Here is a 16,649-nt window from a genome sequence, read left to right as displayed (position 1 = left end):
GGCTGCATGTTAAAAATATGAAGGTGAGTGCAATGGGAAGAAGGAGAGAATGTGGGTAATCATAATTGTTTATCTGTAACTAGAGTGAGAGCAAGTACAAAAGATAAGTGAAGGAAGATGAAGAAAGAGAAGGAACAAAAAATAGCAGAGTCAGCTTTTTTATTTTTATTTTTATTTTTATTTTTATTTTTATTTTTATTTTTATTTTTATTTTTATTTATTTATTTTTGAAGTGGCCCCAGTTCTCCAATGCTTTAAGTACCATCTACTACAAAACCAAGGACAAATGCTGAGGCTAGATGATGCTAGGAAATTAGGTGCTAAAAAACAACAGTTGTAAAACAACACAGGTGGGAACGTGAATAATAGGTAAATAGAAGGTACTCGTTCTATTTAGGTAGAAATTATATCCTTTGTATCTCCGTCTCCAGCTAGCAAACTGGTTAGTTTGGAAGGGGCTTCTGGCAGATACTGTTTGAGCAATTGTTCTGTCGCTCCCGCAGTCTGGTCTGCTTCATGTTGACACTAAGCACAGCTGGCATTGACAGTCACTCTGAGTAGTGCCTGGTCCAACACCTTTATCTCAAAGCAGAGTGAGCTATGGCAGGGTGCTCTGAGCTGTGTACAGCCAGGACTGGAGATCTTAAAGTATGGAGACTTCACAGCATTCCTGGGCAAACTGTACCAGTGTTCAATTACCCTTACAGTATACTTTTTTCCCTTGTGTTTAAAGTAGAATGTATATTACTTACAGTAAAATGACATCTTTTTCATGAGAATTATGTGATTCAGTATGTGAATTTCAGCTGAGTAACACCACTGGGGATTACAAGTATATGTTGCCTAGGACTTTGCTCTACTGCTTTTACAATACCTGAGAGATTTTATGTGAGTTTGTGAGTTTCCACATGTTTGCCTTCCTCAGCTTTCAAAGGTTGATGTAAGATTCCTGCTATGGTCAAACTCATTAATTTTTGTTTCAGACTCTATCTTAATAGAACTCTTTTTTTTTTCTTTTTTCCTGAAGTTGGGAATCCCTGCACTTGTCCTGAATAGTAGATAATGTTCTAATTACCTGGTTCATAATGATGTGTTTTTAAATGCCTGTCTGTACTAGCTACTTACGAATTCTGTTATCAGATGCTGAGTGCAGTTGGTGTGCCTTTTTTCCTTTTTTGTTTCATTTCTGTAAAAGCTTTTGGTATTGTGTTTCACACCACAGGGAAAGATTCACCATGAGCTCAGAGACTGTTTCGCACAGCGCACTGTGCTTTGGCTCTCTCTACAGCCGCTATTGTTCTGCTTCCTCAGTGGAGTTATGTCCTTTAAATTAGCATGGATGAAGTTAGGAAAAAATCAGTCTCATTTAAGTATCTCCCAGGTAAATGTGTGTCTAGAAGAGCCACAGCAGCAAAAGCTGCTCAGAAAATGCATACGATTTTTCAAGTTTTCTTATAATTATTTGAATTTTCCCCAGGCTGGGCAAACTACTTGTTCTTTCTCGTCTGATCTAGCAAGAAAACACAAGAGTAACTTTTTATCAATAGCTTTCCTTAATGCATCTGATAGTGCTTTGGGCTTATTTGTATATTCTCATAGCACTATACTCTTCAAAAATAAATATTTGGAAAAAGCATAAAAAATAGATTTTTCTTTTTGCAAGATTCATAACAGTTCATTTTCAGAGTGAACACAAAATGCTGTAAAAACATTGTAGCAATGCTGTTGCTGCTTAGGAAGAGACTGAGTAGTATAAAATCCAAGAGAAAAATACAGACGAAAGGTAACCAAGCTAATTCAATATCTAGCAAAAAGAACACTATTTTTGTTTCAGTTCTGGGCAGAAGTTCAAATGAGATTGTTTTATTTGAATGAATGGGTTCTTTTCATATCTCTTTTTCAACGCACATATGCCCACCCACCAACATAAACCCATACATGTTTGTCATTTCCAAGGATATCTACAGGCTTGGAGCAGCTTTGTGTATTAGTTCTTGACACAGCCTTAGCACTGCAACCTGTGAATTCTCCAAGGTATTTTCTTTATGGGTAGCTGAACACACATTCTCCAACTGACTCATAGTTGTTGGCAGTTCTCTTACAGAAGATATGGTACCTCCCTTGTGCTTCCTCACTTGTGTGACGTAAGTATGCCTCCCTGCTTCAGGCACTGTTTTAACCTTTTACATTTATTTATTTCTGAGACTGTGGCTATATTCAGTCATCAGCATGGATGATGTTCCACTCTAAGGATCAGAAAAATACATAATGCCTTTTCTCTCCATAAATGAGTAGAAATGGTATTGCCTGTTTTTGTGTAGATTTCTAGGCTGCTCCCAAAGCCATAAATAAAAGTCAGAATTGCCTTTTTAAACAGGAGTGTCTCATAGAATCGGGATTAGAAGGAACCTCTGGAGATCAACTAGTCCAACCCCTTGATAAAGCAGGTTCCCTGCAGTAATTTGCACAAGAAAATATCCAGGCAAGTTCTGTGTACTTTGAGGAGTCTCCACAGCCTCTCTGAGAAGCCTGTTTCAGTGCTCTGTCACCCTGACAATAAAGAAGTTTTTTCTTATGTTCATGAAGAATGTCCTGCATTCCATTTTGTGTCCATTGCCACTTGTCCTGTCACTGGGCACATCCAGCAATCTAGCCCTATCCTCTTGAAACCCACCCTATAAACACTGGTAAGGTTCCCCCTTCAGTCTTCTCGAGACTGAACAGTTCCAGCTTTCTCAACCATTCTTGATAAGGGGAATCTCCATCCTCCTCATCTTCTTTGTGGTCCTCCACTGGACTCTCTCCAGCAGTTCTCTGACTTTCTTGAACTGGGCAGCCCACAGTATGGCACAGTACTCCAGATGTGGCCTCACCATGGCAGAGCAGAGGAGGGAGATCACCTCCCTTGCCCTGCTGGCCATGCTCTTTCTAATGCACCTCAGGATACCACTGGCCTTCTTAGCCACAAGGGGACACTGCTGCCAACCTGTTGTCCACCAGGATGCTCAGGACCTTCTTTGCAGAGTTCCTTTCCAGCAAGTCTGCCCTTAACCTGTATTGGTGCATATGGTTATTCCCTTCCCTGGTAGCACTTGCTCTTGTTGAACCTCCTAAGATTCCTCTATGCCCAGTCCTCCAGTCTTTCCAGGTCTCACCTTCTTGTGTGTCAGCCACTCCTCCCAGCTTCGCATCATCAGCAAACTTACTGAGGGTGTGTTCTATACCTTTATCCAACACACTGATGAAGATATTGAATAAGACTGCAGCCAGGAACACTGCTGTATACAGCCTCCTACTAGACTCTGTGCTGCTGATCACAATCCTCTGAGCTCTACCAGTAAGGCAGTTCTCTGTCCACCTCGCTTTCCACTTATATATTCCACACTTCCTAAGCTTACCTACAATGATGTTATGGAAGACAGTATCAAAGTCTTTGTTGGAGTCAAGGTACATTACATCCATTGCCCTGCCCTCATCTATCCAGCCACTTGTGGCATTGTAGAAGGCTGGCTGATTGGTTAAGCATGATTTCCTGTTGGCAAATCCATGTTGACTAATCCCAATAACTTTTCTTTTACTTTCTGGGAGATGACATCCAGAATAAGTTGTTCCATCACCATCCCAGGGACACAGGTGAGGCTGACTGAGTTGTAGTTTCTCAGGTCTTGCTTTTTGTCCTTCCTGAAGACCACAGTGACACTGGCTTTCCTTCAGTCCTGAAGAACCTCTCTCATTCCCCATGTTCTTTCAGAGATGATTGAGAATGGCTTGGCAGTCACTTCTGCTAGCTCCCTCAACATTTGTGGGTGCATCCCATTGGAGACCATGTGCATCAAGTTTGCCTAGACAACCTCTGGCCAAATACTCCTCCACCAAGAGAAAGTCTTCCTTTCCCCAGACTCTTATTTCCTTAGGGACCATGTTAGCAGTAAAGACTGAAGCAAAAAAGGCATTCAGTAACTCTTTGTCCTCAGTGTCCTCCACTACCAAAACAGCTTTCTTATTCAGCAGTGGATGCATATTTTCCCTAGTCATCCTTTCTTGTTGATTCACTTAAAGAAGCCTTTCTTGTTGTCCTTGACTTCCCTCACCAGATGTAATTCTAAGTGGGTCTTAGCCTTCCTTATTGCATTCCTGCATGCTCTAACAATCCTGTATTCTTTCCAAGTGGATAGACCCTTTTCTCACCTTCCCTAAACTTTCTACTTCTATTTGAGTTTTTCTATAAAATCCTTGCTAATCCATGCTGGTCTCCTGCCACCTTTGCCTAATTTCTTACTCTTAGTGCTGCACTGATCTTGAATTCAGAGGAATTGGTACTTGAATGCTGACCAACTCTCTTCGGCTCCCTTATCTTCTGATCTTCTAACACATGGTATTTGTCCAAATGGGTCCTTAATGAAGTCAAAGTTGGCTCTCATGACGTCCAGGGCTGCAATCCTGCTTATTGCCTTGTTTCTTTCACACAAGATCCTGAACTCCACTGTCTCACTGTCACTGCATCCAAGGCTGCTCCCAACCGTCACAGTCCCAACCTGTCCTCATAGTTTGTAAGATCTAGGCCCTCTTCTCATTGGCTCCTCCACCACCTACATCATTAAATTATCTTCCATTCCATCTTCTATTGCAGGAACATCTTGGTCTGTGTGTGTGCCCAGTGATGTTGCTTCTGCAGCAAATATTAGAGTGATTGAAATCCTCCATGAGAACCAGTGTCTGTGACTGTGAAGCTACTTTCAGCGGTCTATAGAATGCCTCATCAACTTTCTTTTCCTGATGAGGTGGTCCGTAGTAAGCACCCACAGTGATGTCACCTATATTAGTCTGCCCCTCTGTTCACACCCATAGAGCAACTCCACTGCCTCGACTTTCTGGCCTGTCTTTTCTAAAAAGGTACATAGACATTCATGATGGCATTGCAGTCACAAATCATTAGTTCTTCCTGTTTGTTTCCTGTGCTGTATGTGTACAGGTACTTCAGAGAAGAAAAGTGAGCAGAGGATGCAGCTTTCCCTAGAGGGATGCAAGAGGACCTCCTAAGCTTATACACCCTTAGGGTAGCTGGCCTTCTGACTTATTTCATGAGAGGCAGCTGAATAATATTTTTCACTGTTCTGGTTGTCCTGGCTTATTCTTTACTCAGATGCAATAGGTACAATTGCATTTTGGACCCTGCTCATTAATCACTGTGTTTAAAGCCTTCTGTGGTAGGTTGGCCAGCCTGCTGCCAAAACTTATCTTGCCTCTTCTAGACAGTGGAACCCATCCCTCACCAAGAGGTTGTAATCTTCATAAAAATTCTTACTGTCATAAAAACTAAAACCTTTGTATCAGCACCAGCCACATAGCCAGGAGTTAATATGCATTAGATATCACTTCTTGGCTATCCTCTTTTCTTCAGAATGTAAAATTGAAGAGAAGGTAGCTTGTGCATCTGTACTATTCTCTTGGGCTCCCAGGGCTTTATAGTCTTCCTCGATTCTTCCCATGTTTGGACATGCACTGTCATTCATGTCCACAAGAAAGGCCAACAGTGGATAGTAGACTGTTCTTTTGACAAGCTCTGGCAACATCTTGGCAATGTCCTGGATCTTGGCACCTGGGAGAGACTCTCTTGAGACTCTCTGTCAGGTTGGCAGAGGGGAGCCTCATTGCCTTTTAACAGGGATTCATCCACTGCAAGCACTTGTTCTTTCTATGTATGGTATCCACTAAGGACTGGCAGTACAGTTTCTTCTTGTGGATCTTGGTCATGAATGTCACAAGTGTCTATAGCTGTTAAAGCTTTTTATCTGTTATTGGTAATAAAGCTGGAGGGTGGGGATTGGAGGTGGAGACTGCTTTTGCAGGTCACCAGGGACTGAGGTTCCTCCTTCTCAGTGTTGTCCACTACTGGAGTGTGATTATTAAATAACCTTAGTGCCTCTAATACTACTCATTTGCTCTTCTTTTCGTTCTCTGTCCTGTACTGTCCTTTTAAGACTATTCACTTAGCTGGTGACAGAAACCAGGAAAAACTGACACTACCTGTGTGGAAATGAGAAATCAGATCTAACAAAATAAGATCAGCTTTATATCTCTGAGATATTTTTTTTTTAAAGGAGGAGATGGAGGAGATGGGAATCTTACCATTTTGTTTTGTTATGTTTGATTTTTGGAGCTTTCTAAAGAATTGTGGGGGGAGGAAGGGAAGAGAAGAGGGGGTAGAGGGTTGCTGTAATAGTGTCCTTTATCCTGAAGTGAAATGGACAAAAATAGCAGTTCAGGAACTATTACTAGTCCCAGATTCTAGATGTGTTTTATTCTTAGTTTTAAAGGTTAATGCCACAGTTACTCAGCTTCCCAATATAGCTGAACACCCTGAACATACTCAGCTGAATTCTGAGTGGAATAATGCAGACATTTAAGAAATTATTTTTACAAAGTTCTTCTGATGCTCATGACAAGTTACAGAACATTTCACTTACTCCTGACAGTTTGGCCAGATAGTGTGACTTTGGTCCCCCTGCTGCTGCCAGCCCCTCCTTTTCTTTTCTTCTCTGAATGTTAGCTGTTCCTGAGAAGTCAGAACTGAGATTTTTCCGTCAGATTCATTTTGTTTTTTAATCACATCAACCTCATGGAGTAACAGGAAGGATGGGTCCTAGCATCTGTAGTGCAGGGAGGCTCCTGCCACCAGAGGAGTTACTCCAACATCAGCCTTGTGAGGAAACCTCATGCCATTAAAGTTGTCTCCAGTCTCATCATGGAGGCTGCACGACACTTTCAAGTCGAAGTTTTAACTTTGGTTCTGGACAGAAGAAATGGTAAACAGTGAAAGCAGAGAAACACTCTTTCAAAATCAGTGAGATACAAGAGCCTTTCATTTCACCTGGGAGCACCCAGAAAAATGAGCTGGTGAACACAATTGAAACCAATGATGCCCAAAGTCTTCCAAGAACATTTTGTGGTTTAGTTTCTGTATATTTGTGCAGTTTCAAGATGTTATATTGCTGTGATTTTCATCAATAGGCAGCAACAGGAATGCTCCTCACAGAAATACTTGTTTCAAATTTGATACCTGAACCAAAATTTCTTCACTTCCCTAAATTTATTTGGAAAGGACCTCGGTAATGAACCCCCTGCATTCTCTGCACTGTTATCTGTCCTTTTCCCATGACTAAAAACAGCCTGTCCTCAGCTGGCTCTGATACAGCTCTTTTGTAGAACGTCTCTCATGCTGTAGCTACTCAAGAGTCAAATTGAAACAGACAGCCAACTTTTGTGTTTGTGAGTATGCAGTAAAGATTTCTGATCAGTGTCATTCTCTTAGAGTATTCCTGTGAGCTTTCAGAGCATTCAGTCATCTTGCAGGCCAGTAGATATTCTGTACTACTATGTTTCCCTCTTTCTGTGCTTCTGAGTGCTAGCTTCCTGGCTAGGCAAGTAACATAACTCTTTCTCTTGATGTCTGAATCTTGTGCTTTGCAGCTGCTCTTGCTCTGGAGTCTGCCTGCACACTTCAGGCAAACTCCTGCCATCAGAAAAATTCATGCAACCTGCTAGTGATATGGTAAATCCCAGGCAAATGGCACAGAGGCTATGAGTGATACAGCTGTTAAGCACAAAGACATTACCTCTGGCACATGACAGCGTTGGGCTGCAAAGGTATTCTGGATAAATGTGACTGTGCACTTGCATTGTGCTTCTGTGATCCCTTAGGCAGACATTTCTGGCTCCTGCCAGAGACAGGGAAAGAGTGGTTTATTTGGTTGCGTTGACGTGGCTGTTCTGGCATTCTTGCATCTATCATACACAGGCAGGTTGGCAAGGAAAGAAACTTTCCTTCTCTGTTTCTTAGGTGTTCTGTTGCTCTTGTGAAGAAGAGTGTAAAATAAGTACATCTTGCTTTATTTTAGCAAAGCTGTGGTTTGGAATTGCTTATACTTGATTTAGTGTAAAATCTCCCTGTAATTCACCAGATGATTTAGCATGAGTGCAGAGGAAATGTTTTTCGTTTCAGTCCTTGAGAAAGCAGCCTATACATGGATGTTAAACATGATGCATGCCACAGTACATGTGGACGTGCAGAGGCTGAAAGTATCCATCCAGTAGCATATTTCAGGCCCATTGATGCAGAATGTGTATTGTGAGGAGCTGGTAGTCTGAAAAGTAGAGTAGAACTGTCTTATTCTACCTTCCTGTACCTTTTTCATCTAGCAGCAATCCAGAACATGCTGGTGTTTTGTGGCAGCTCTGGGGTCTCAGCCTTACTCTCTGGCACCAAAGGGAGAGGAATTCCAACCATATTTGCAGTCATTTATGCAACTGGCTATGACCCATCTGTGTACTTTGAAAAATGCTCATGCCATAGTGCTTTCATTATTCATCACAATGACATTGCCTAGCATCTAAATACTTAGATACTGCAGTGGTGGTAAGTTTTGCAAATCTTGATTTGCTCCCAGAATCCAGGACAAAAATTCTGTCTTGTATAAATACAGACCATTCTATTTAACTATGCCAAGTGTATTTAACTATGGTAAATACAAGCTGTGCGTCTTCAAACAGGTGTTTTTATTGCACAAAGCATAAGTCTGAGCACTATTATCACTGACCACGGCAAGAAAAATGAAGTTTATGTGCTCTACTGCATACCCCAGCTGGGCTTGGAACAGTACACACTTTGCCACTGAACTCCCCTATTTTTTGCATGTTACATTTAATATTGTTATTTGCCTTTTAACTACAAGGCAGAGAGCTTCAGGGAGTTTTCTAGGTTTCCAGCTGTCCTAACCTTCAAGTATACTTAAACTTTAACTAGATATTTCCAAGTCAGCTAGTTAGATATCCTGTGTTTTTCCAGTTCATTCAATTGCAGCTTAGTACTGTTAACCTTTCTTCTCTGCTATAGTCCTGGAAAGGTATTCAGGACAGTGAGCTATGTTATGGAAATATTTCATTTAATCAGTTCAGAATTTCAGTTGAACAACTTGATCACTGGTTTGTCTTCTTTTCAGGGGGAAAAAAAAAAAAGAAAAACCTCAGTTACAGTGGAGAGTTCAGAATTCAGTGTTTATTACAGCTACCTAGTCAAAGAGCTGTCTTGTTAATGTTCAAAACTGAAGTCCTGTCCTTGTTCAGTAGAGAGGGGGAAGTGGAAATGGGCTGCACAGAATGCATGTTTGAGATCTAAAGATGTTGGTATGCTGATGGCATCCTTCATTTAAAAAAAGGGTCAGTGAGCTTGACTTTTTTTTACACAATGACCCCTTTATACTAGTCCGCCAGTAATGGAGTGTAGATGGGAATCAGACTCATTTTTGTTGATGGGCGTGGGTATTTCTTAGGAAGAGAAGTGCAGCAGGCAGAGTTCTTGTGGTTGGTTGTGTCAGCTTCTCTGAACATCTAGGGAAGTATCTTTATAGTGACATGGGAAACTAAATTCTCACAGAGAATAGGTGGAACTTAATCTTGGACTTTAGCTCCTCAATTAACCTTGGCACTGTAACACTGGGCACTGGATGAGGGAGGCATCATAGAGTGATTCTTAAATAGCTTTTTAAGCCAGGGATGAAATACCAATGTTTTGCTGGAACATTGCTTCTGCAGCAGAACTCATGAAGGAGATAACAGGAAGAAGCCTCAGCTAATAAGGTCTCTCCTGAACTTTCCCTGGACAGGATGCAGACCAGGGCAACTCTCCTGGGTGAACCTTATCTACAAAATGTTTATGGAGAAGTGGAACTGAAATTTTAGAGGGCACCCTTAGCTGCAGTATAGATAAACCTGTCAGCACTGCCAAAACATAAATAGTATAGCAAAGGATACTGTGCTGATGCCAGTGAGAAAACTTAATGTGTTTAATGGTAGTTATGAACACAGGCAGTAGACCAAATCCTTTTCATACAGACAGAGGTGTTCATGAACAACCATGCTCATGTCCTTGTTCATATTCATGTTTATATGTGCCAGACATTCTTGGTTTGGTGTATAAGCTGTCAGCAATCTGCAAATAATTACCTCCCCAAATGTGGCTGAAAGTAGTTTTCTGCTTCCTTATCAGAACTTTTTGGTGTTTCCATATTTTTATGTGTGCAGTATACTCATAGTTTAGTCACTTAAACAAAAAATAAAAATAAAAATAAAAATAAAAAAAATCCACATGCAAGTATGTCAATTTTTGAAATACTTCATGGCTTTATTGGCTATGATTCACATCTTAAAATACAGTTATACATCTGACACATTTCTTCTTTTTCACTTAATTAAAAAAGGCTGCTAATCATGAAAAACATGTTTAAAATGTTAAAGATGGAAACACACGCGAAGAGAGTTGAAATTAATTTTGCATGGGTTTGCGTGATTCCTGCAGCCAAATTAAACAGATTTGTTTTTCCTTTTCTATAAAATAATGTTTTGTAGTTCTCTGTGTAGATTTTAGTCTGTCTTCAGCAGAACTAAATGTCATTGGGGATTCCTTGTACTAACATCACCTTGACCATTAGTTTGTGAAAATAATTTAATTTTCTTCTTTATGAGAGTTACTGTAAGGAATTCAATAATCGTTTTGCAAAGAAGTGTAGTATGTGGAAGATTGGATTGGAAAATCAGGTCTAAACCACAGTTCATGCAAAACTAGCACAGAAAGTGAATGATATGTTAGTTAGGGCTAGTAGGAAGTGCTGCCAAAAGTGGGGACTACATGAAGTAATGTCCTCAGGATGATCATTGCCAGAGGACTAGTAGACCAACAATAATACCAGGTGAACCTGTGCTGCTCACAAGATTGGATGTGAACACTTCAAAGAAGAAGGCAGTAAGTGGGCAGTGGATAGGCTTCCTTGGAGTATTTCAAGGAATATGGTGATGTTCAGTGTGTGTAACTAAAATTATGACTGAAGCAGAAAAATAAGACCTCTTCCACCCACAGTGTGAAAGTAATTGTATGCATAGAAGTACTTGATTAGCCTTCTTAAATCAGAACAGCAGACTGTGTTGTGATGACGGGTGCTGCATAGCTTGGCCAACATTGAGAGCAAACTTGTTTGTTCTAGCCTGGTTTCTACATCCTATTGCTTTTTGAGCATGGAAACACCACTGGTGGAAACAGGAACTCCAGGTTGGTGCAGGATAAGCACTGTGAATGACTTTACAGGTAGGGCACTTGTGGCATGAATGAAAGAGGATAATTTTGCTTCTGGTCTGCCAACTGCCAAATTCTTGCTAAATTTACTGCAATTATTTTAGTAAGACTATTGGTCACACTGCAATTATTTTAGTAAGACTATTCGTTTCTAGTTTTGTTACAATGTAGGTTTTCCCACTTTCTTTCTTTTGTAGCCTGTCACTGTAATCCACAGCTCATCTTTCGCTCCTACTTAATTAAATGTCCTTTTTATTCCCTGACTTGCTAGCTCTTTACTGATAATCCTTTAACTCTTTTTTGGAAGTTTTTTCACTAGCATAAAGAAATGTAAATTTCCATGGTGAGCACAACTGTTGTGTTTCAGAATGTAGAGCAGAAGGTATAATCTCCCTTTGACTGCAATTTTGCAATTCAAAATTTTTAATGGCCTATATATTTATAGTAAGATTATGGTTACCATTTTATTTTACAACACTAATATCAGTATTACTTACTGCAGTGGGTTTTGCTGTCCTGTTTGTATACAAGTCACCTAACTTAACTTTAATACTGCTAGTAGTTATTCTCGAACTTTAGCAGTGCTACTGTTTTGTCCTTGAAAAAGAGGGTAATGGAAGTATCAGTTTCTGAAGCAGTGGTTTTTAAGGAAGATCTTTTTTCTGATCTTTAGAAAGTGGAAGTGCTGGTAATTAAATAGGCTGCTGAAATGGAAACTAGAAGACTCTTTAAAAATAACCCATTCCTTACATCCATGAGCTTACTGTCTTTGGCATCACTGAGCACTCTTCTGTGCATATACAGACTGTGCATATTGACTCTTCTGCGCATATATATGGACTTCTGCCAGTGTGTTGCCATGTGGCAGTGAAAAAAGAAGTTGTTGCATTTGTTCCTTCATGCAGTGGATGGTAAAAAAAAAATTAATTTCATTCTTGCACCTTGTTGGTGTACCTATGTCTGCTGACCAGCATCTTTACAAGAGTATGCCTACAGTCAGTGGTCATTTGGCTGCTTGATAGTTTTCTTCATGTTCTCTTGCACTGATCACATTTTAAAAAAAATCTCGGCTTGATGTTTATCCGGCCTCCTAACATGGTTGCTTTATTAAATAAAAGCTTTTTGAAATCAGAAGAGCAGTTCTGTAATCTTAATAACAAGAGCTATTACTTCTCTGAAGAATAACTAATAATTAATAATAATATTTGGAGAGTGATTTGCAGTAGGATTGTTAGATGAGCCAAGATGGAAAGAGCAAGCTTTCTCTGTGTTGTAGCAAATAGCACAGTAACTACATATATCCATTTGAAAGCTGTTTGAAATAACTTGTAGGAATGGAAACTTTACAAGAAAAATGAAAAAAATCATTGAGGAGGAAAACTCAGTCAGAATGAAGATGTAGTGAAATGTAAGATAAATTTGGAGAAAATTATCGTACACCTTCCAACATCTCATCTAATTGTTGGCTTTCTTCTTCCAGTTTTTCTCTTCTAAATTGCTTTAGTGCTTAAACAACATAAAGAGGCAGTTTCTTGGTATTTTCCTGCCATGTAAATTACCACTTTTCATCGTCCCTTTCTGTGAAGAAGAAAAAACACATTTCTTTTTAGAGATAGATGGTTATTCTTCACAGACAGTGTGCTCAAATGCCTTTCAACCCTAGGAAAGATCCAGAGACTGAAAAATCCTGTTCTGCATCAGTGGGTACTATGAAAGCCTAAGTGGAGGCATGGACAATCAATGGCATTTTTTGCTTGCTTACAGTAATAAACATAATGTATATAGACACAGACCTATATGTGTGCATATGAAAATATATATAACATGTTATATATCTTGCATAGTCTAGAATTTAGAAAAAGGGACATCTTTTCAGTTGTTGCCTAAATGTAGATCATGTTGTCTAAAATTAATTTGAAGTTTCTTTTAATGAATAGTTTGTAAATGCTGTTTTTGAGGAACCATGAAGAAAGATCCACTTGGACATGTGAAAAATTGGAATTGGGAGCATGCAGTGGGAGTTCATTAATGATTCAGGATGGTTGGTTTCAGTTTTCCCTCCGTCCTTTCACAAGGCAAAATCCAATCAATACTTTCCTTTCAAGGTCACAACTGCTGCTCAGTCTCTGTCCTTCTTATAACCCTTTCCCAACCATATGAGTGTTCTGGAGGATTTAATTACTAGTTTAATCGAGGTTGTCATCAATAACTCTTAGCATCATCAGGCTTGGACATAAAGCCATGTTATTACAGGAGAAGGTTCAGCTCTTATCCAAGTACAGGGGAGATGTGCTGATGAATAGCTTCAGATCACACTGTTTGGCAGTCATGAAAGGAGCTTTTTCCCTCCCATCCCATCCCCAGTAATTCTATGTTGTGTTATGGCCGGGAAAGTATGTTCAGCTGAGAAGGAATGGTATTCAATTTCAGATATTTGATTCTGCAGGGTTTGTAAAATTGAGTTGAATTTGAGAAAATAATTCCTCTTTGTGTGAAGGACATTTTCATTGTATGGTTATGATCCGTCGTATTGTATTTTGGAAGCTTGTTTTCTGGAAAAGCACAAAAAAAGGTGGATTGTTTAAAAAAAGTATAGTTCATTATTTTAAAAATTCCTTTTATTATAAAAGGAATAGTTCATTATTTTTTTCCTTCTTTGGAAATGGTTTCAGTGTAGATTAAATAAACTTTTTGTATTCTCAATAACTAACTTCACTTCCTATAGTGATATTCTAAATCCTAAGAAAAGTCCGAGATTCAGTATTTTAATTGCAGGAAAGACCACAGTGATCCTCTGATGAGGATGGAAACTTCTATTATGGTAAAATAGCATGTCACCCACATAATCATAAGCAGTCACCCACAAATACAGAAGAATATCTTAATTATACTTTTGTTTGGAATCTCATTAGAGTATTCTCTCAGCCAAGCACTTGCTTTCTGAATAAAATACAGATCTGATACTTTTTCAAGAGGTGAGAAGTCCTGTCACTGTATGCTTGAATTTTCACATATACATCAAATTGCTAAATATTATTTATTTACTTTTAAAAACATAAATTCTGTAGTTTCAAAGTTATATTTAAGATCTGTTCACTTGATTAGAATGAGCTGAACATACCACTAGTAGTCTAAAAAGACCAAAAAAGTCCAGTGTAATTTTTATGTTGGCTGAAAAATAGCAAATAAAATTTGTGGCGTTATCTCTTCATTCTCCTGGTTTTTAGGAAAATTTGAAAACAGGTTAAAGGTCTACAGTCAAGAGAGAGTTATAATAATATTTTCATAATCAGCCTCCTGACGGTCAGACATATTGTAGAACACAAAGAACACAATTAATGATGCTTGTTGAACACAATGGATCCAAATTTACAGAGGATTGTAGTCCCTAACCCGTCAAAGAATGCCTGCAGTTCCCTTTACCCTTTTTACTGATGTGGTATTGATATAGTATTTAATGTGGTTCAAATCAGTTTTATATATACTCTGTTGATTTCATAACACGCTGGTAGTAGAAAATCTACTTATATTGGTTTTTGTTTTTTGTTTTTTGTTTTTTTTGGTGAAGGACCAGTACTTTAAAATTAAAATAATTTCCAAGGAGAAAGCTGTTTGGAGACTTGTGAAGTATGTTGAAAGATATTTGTGTGTATATATATATATATAGATAGATAGATAGATAGATAGAGATATATAAAAATGTATAACAACCCAAATTTTCAAGCAAAATGCAGATTGTTAAAATTGCCATGTGGCTGGTGATTGCTTTTATTTGTTTTTTTGTTTTTATACATTTGTCCCTACATTGAATTCATAACATTTCTAAATCTACTGGCCATAGATCATTGCTTTTGCACATGGAAGTCATAGTTTCATGTTTCAAAGAGCGCTTAGAACCAATATCTAAAAACTTGGTTTAATTTGGGAGTTTTTGTTTGTATTCATTGTGATGATTCTTGCTGAGCTACCACAGATTGGAAGAGGAGCAGAACGTTACATCGCCTCCTGCATTACAGGAGCAGCAAAAGAATACTAGGCCTTTGTCACAACAGATGGCAGCTGGGAGAAACTTCAGGCAGTGCAAGTTGGTTAGAGGTTAATTTCAGTACTGGGAGTGAAGAGCAGTGCCAGGTACCTAACAAGCTGTTTTCCTAGTAGGTCTTCTAAGGATTCATTAATGTAGTCAATTACTGACATGGCTATTAATGAACTGAATTTTGGTCTATATATGATCCTCAACAAAAGCAAACATCCTAGCAGAAAACTATAAACAAAAATGTGCTCCATGAGGTATGACTAAGGATTGGCCCTTGATTTCAGAAGGAGCTATCAATACATTAAGTTAGAAGGATGACCATTAGGTCTAGGGGTTCCTTTCCTCTACTCTGCTCTTGTGAGACCCCACCCAGAGTACAGCATTCAGTTCTGTGAATATTTTAAAGCCATGCAGTTTTCTATAGTTCTGAAATAGATGTACAAGCTGTGTTTAGTAGAATCAAGTAAATAAAATATGTAGGTTAATAGTGGCAGCTCTTCATCATGGTGTAGATCATTAACTGAAAAATGTGAATGGAGAGGAATCTGGAAATGTCACAGTGGACTTTCTCTCCTGCAGAGCAGGATGGAAAATAATGCAATTGGTGAAGAAAAGTAAATATCAAAAGAGTAGAATTGGCAGTTGCAAACTGAGCCCTGAAAATTGCATTAATGGTAATGCATTCCATTCCAGTTCATGGTGAAGTAAAAGGAGTTGGTCTGGTAGATCAAATATGGCTTTCATTGCAAGACTGCGACATTGAAGGTGAGATGATAAAGCTATTCAGACTCCTAACCTATAAAGAATGAAGACTATATTATTTCTACATATACCTGCTGAATTTACAGAATTTTTTCTTAGAACAGGTGTAATTATAAAATACTGTGGTTGCTTAGAGGATTTTTTTTTCCAGGATGCATATGTCCTATATGTATATATTCAATTCATACAATTTTAATGTAAAAATGTTAATAAGTGAAAATTTTGAATAATTACTGTTATATCTGTATATATACATATCAGTTTGGGAAGTTCTATTTCTTTAATTGCCATGACTTTGAACAGGCCTTGAAAAAGATTTTATTCCATTGAAATATTTTGGACTAAATGGACTATACAAGAGCATGAGAATATAACTTGCTGTCTTGTTTCATTCATTAGAAGTATATTGTGAAGCAGGACTTGGTAAGAATTAATTTGGTGTAAGCAAACCCAGCAGTATATCTGTGGAAAAGTCCCAAGTAATCATGTTTAGACTAGTGTCTTTAGATGAGTACAGTTTTTTTGTTTTTTTTTTTGTTTGTTTTTGAGTTTGCTAATATTTTCAATTATCATCTTCTTTTCCACTCCAGACAAGAATAAAATTACAAGAGCTCTCAAGTACCTGTTAATATATTTTTCAGAGAGAATGTAGAAAAATTATTTTCTATTCCATCTCTATTGATTCATGGCACTAAGTCTAAATAATTAGAACAGGCCAAATATCAG

The 16,649-nt window shown here is 38.6% G+C and overlaps 1 protein-coding gene across 1 annotated transcript in view; it reads left to right on the top strand.

The window, feature by feature from the left end:
• NTRK2 (neurotrophic receptor tyrosine kinase 2) overlaps window positions 1-16,649 on the top strand; it is a gene marked incomplete at both ends in the record, with an annotated part of 200,950 nt that overhangs the window by 63,715 nt on the left and 120,586 nt on the right. Inside the window, one exon of the mRNA XM_079548056.1 lies at window positions 15,855-15,926. Within this exon, the coding sequence (XP_079404182.1) occupies window positions 15,855-15,926 (72 nt within the window). The remainder of the gene's footprint in view (window positions 1-15,854; window positions 15,927-16,649) is intronic.

This window comes from Tetrao urogallus (assembly GCF_951394365.1).
Source record: "Tetrao urogallus genome assembly, chromosome: Z".
NCBI classification, from domain to species: Eukaryota; Metazoa; Chordata; class Aves; order Galliformes; family Phasianidae; genus Tetrao; species Tetrao urogallus.
This window is presented reverse-complemented; position numbering and strand designations above follow the sequence as displayed.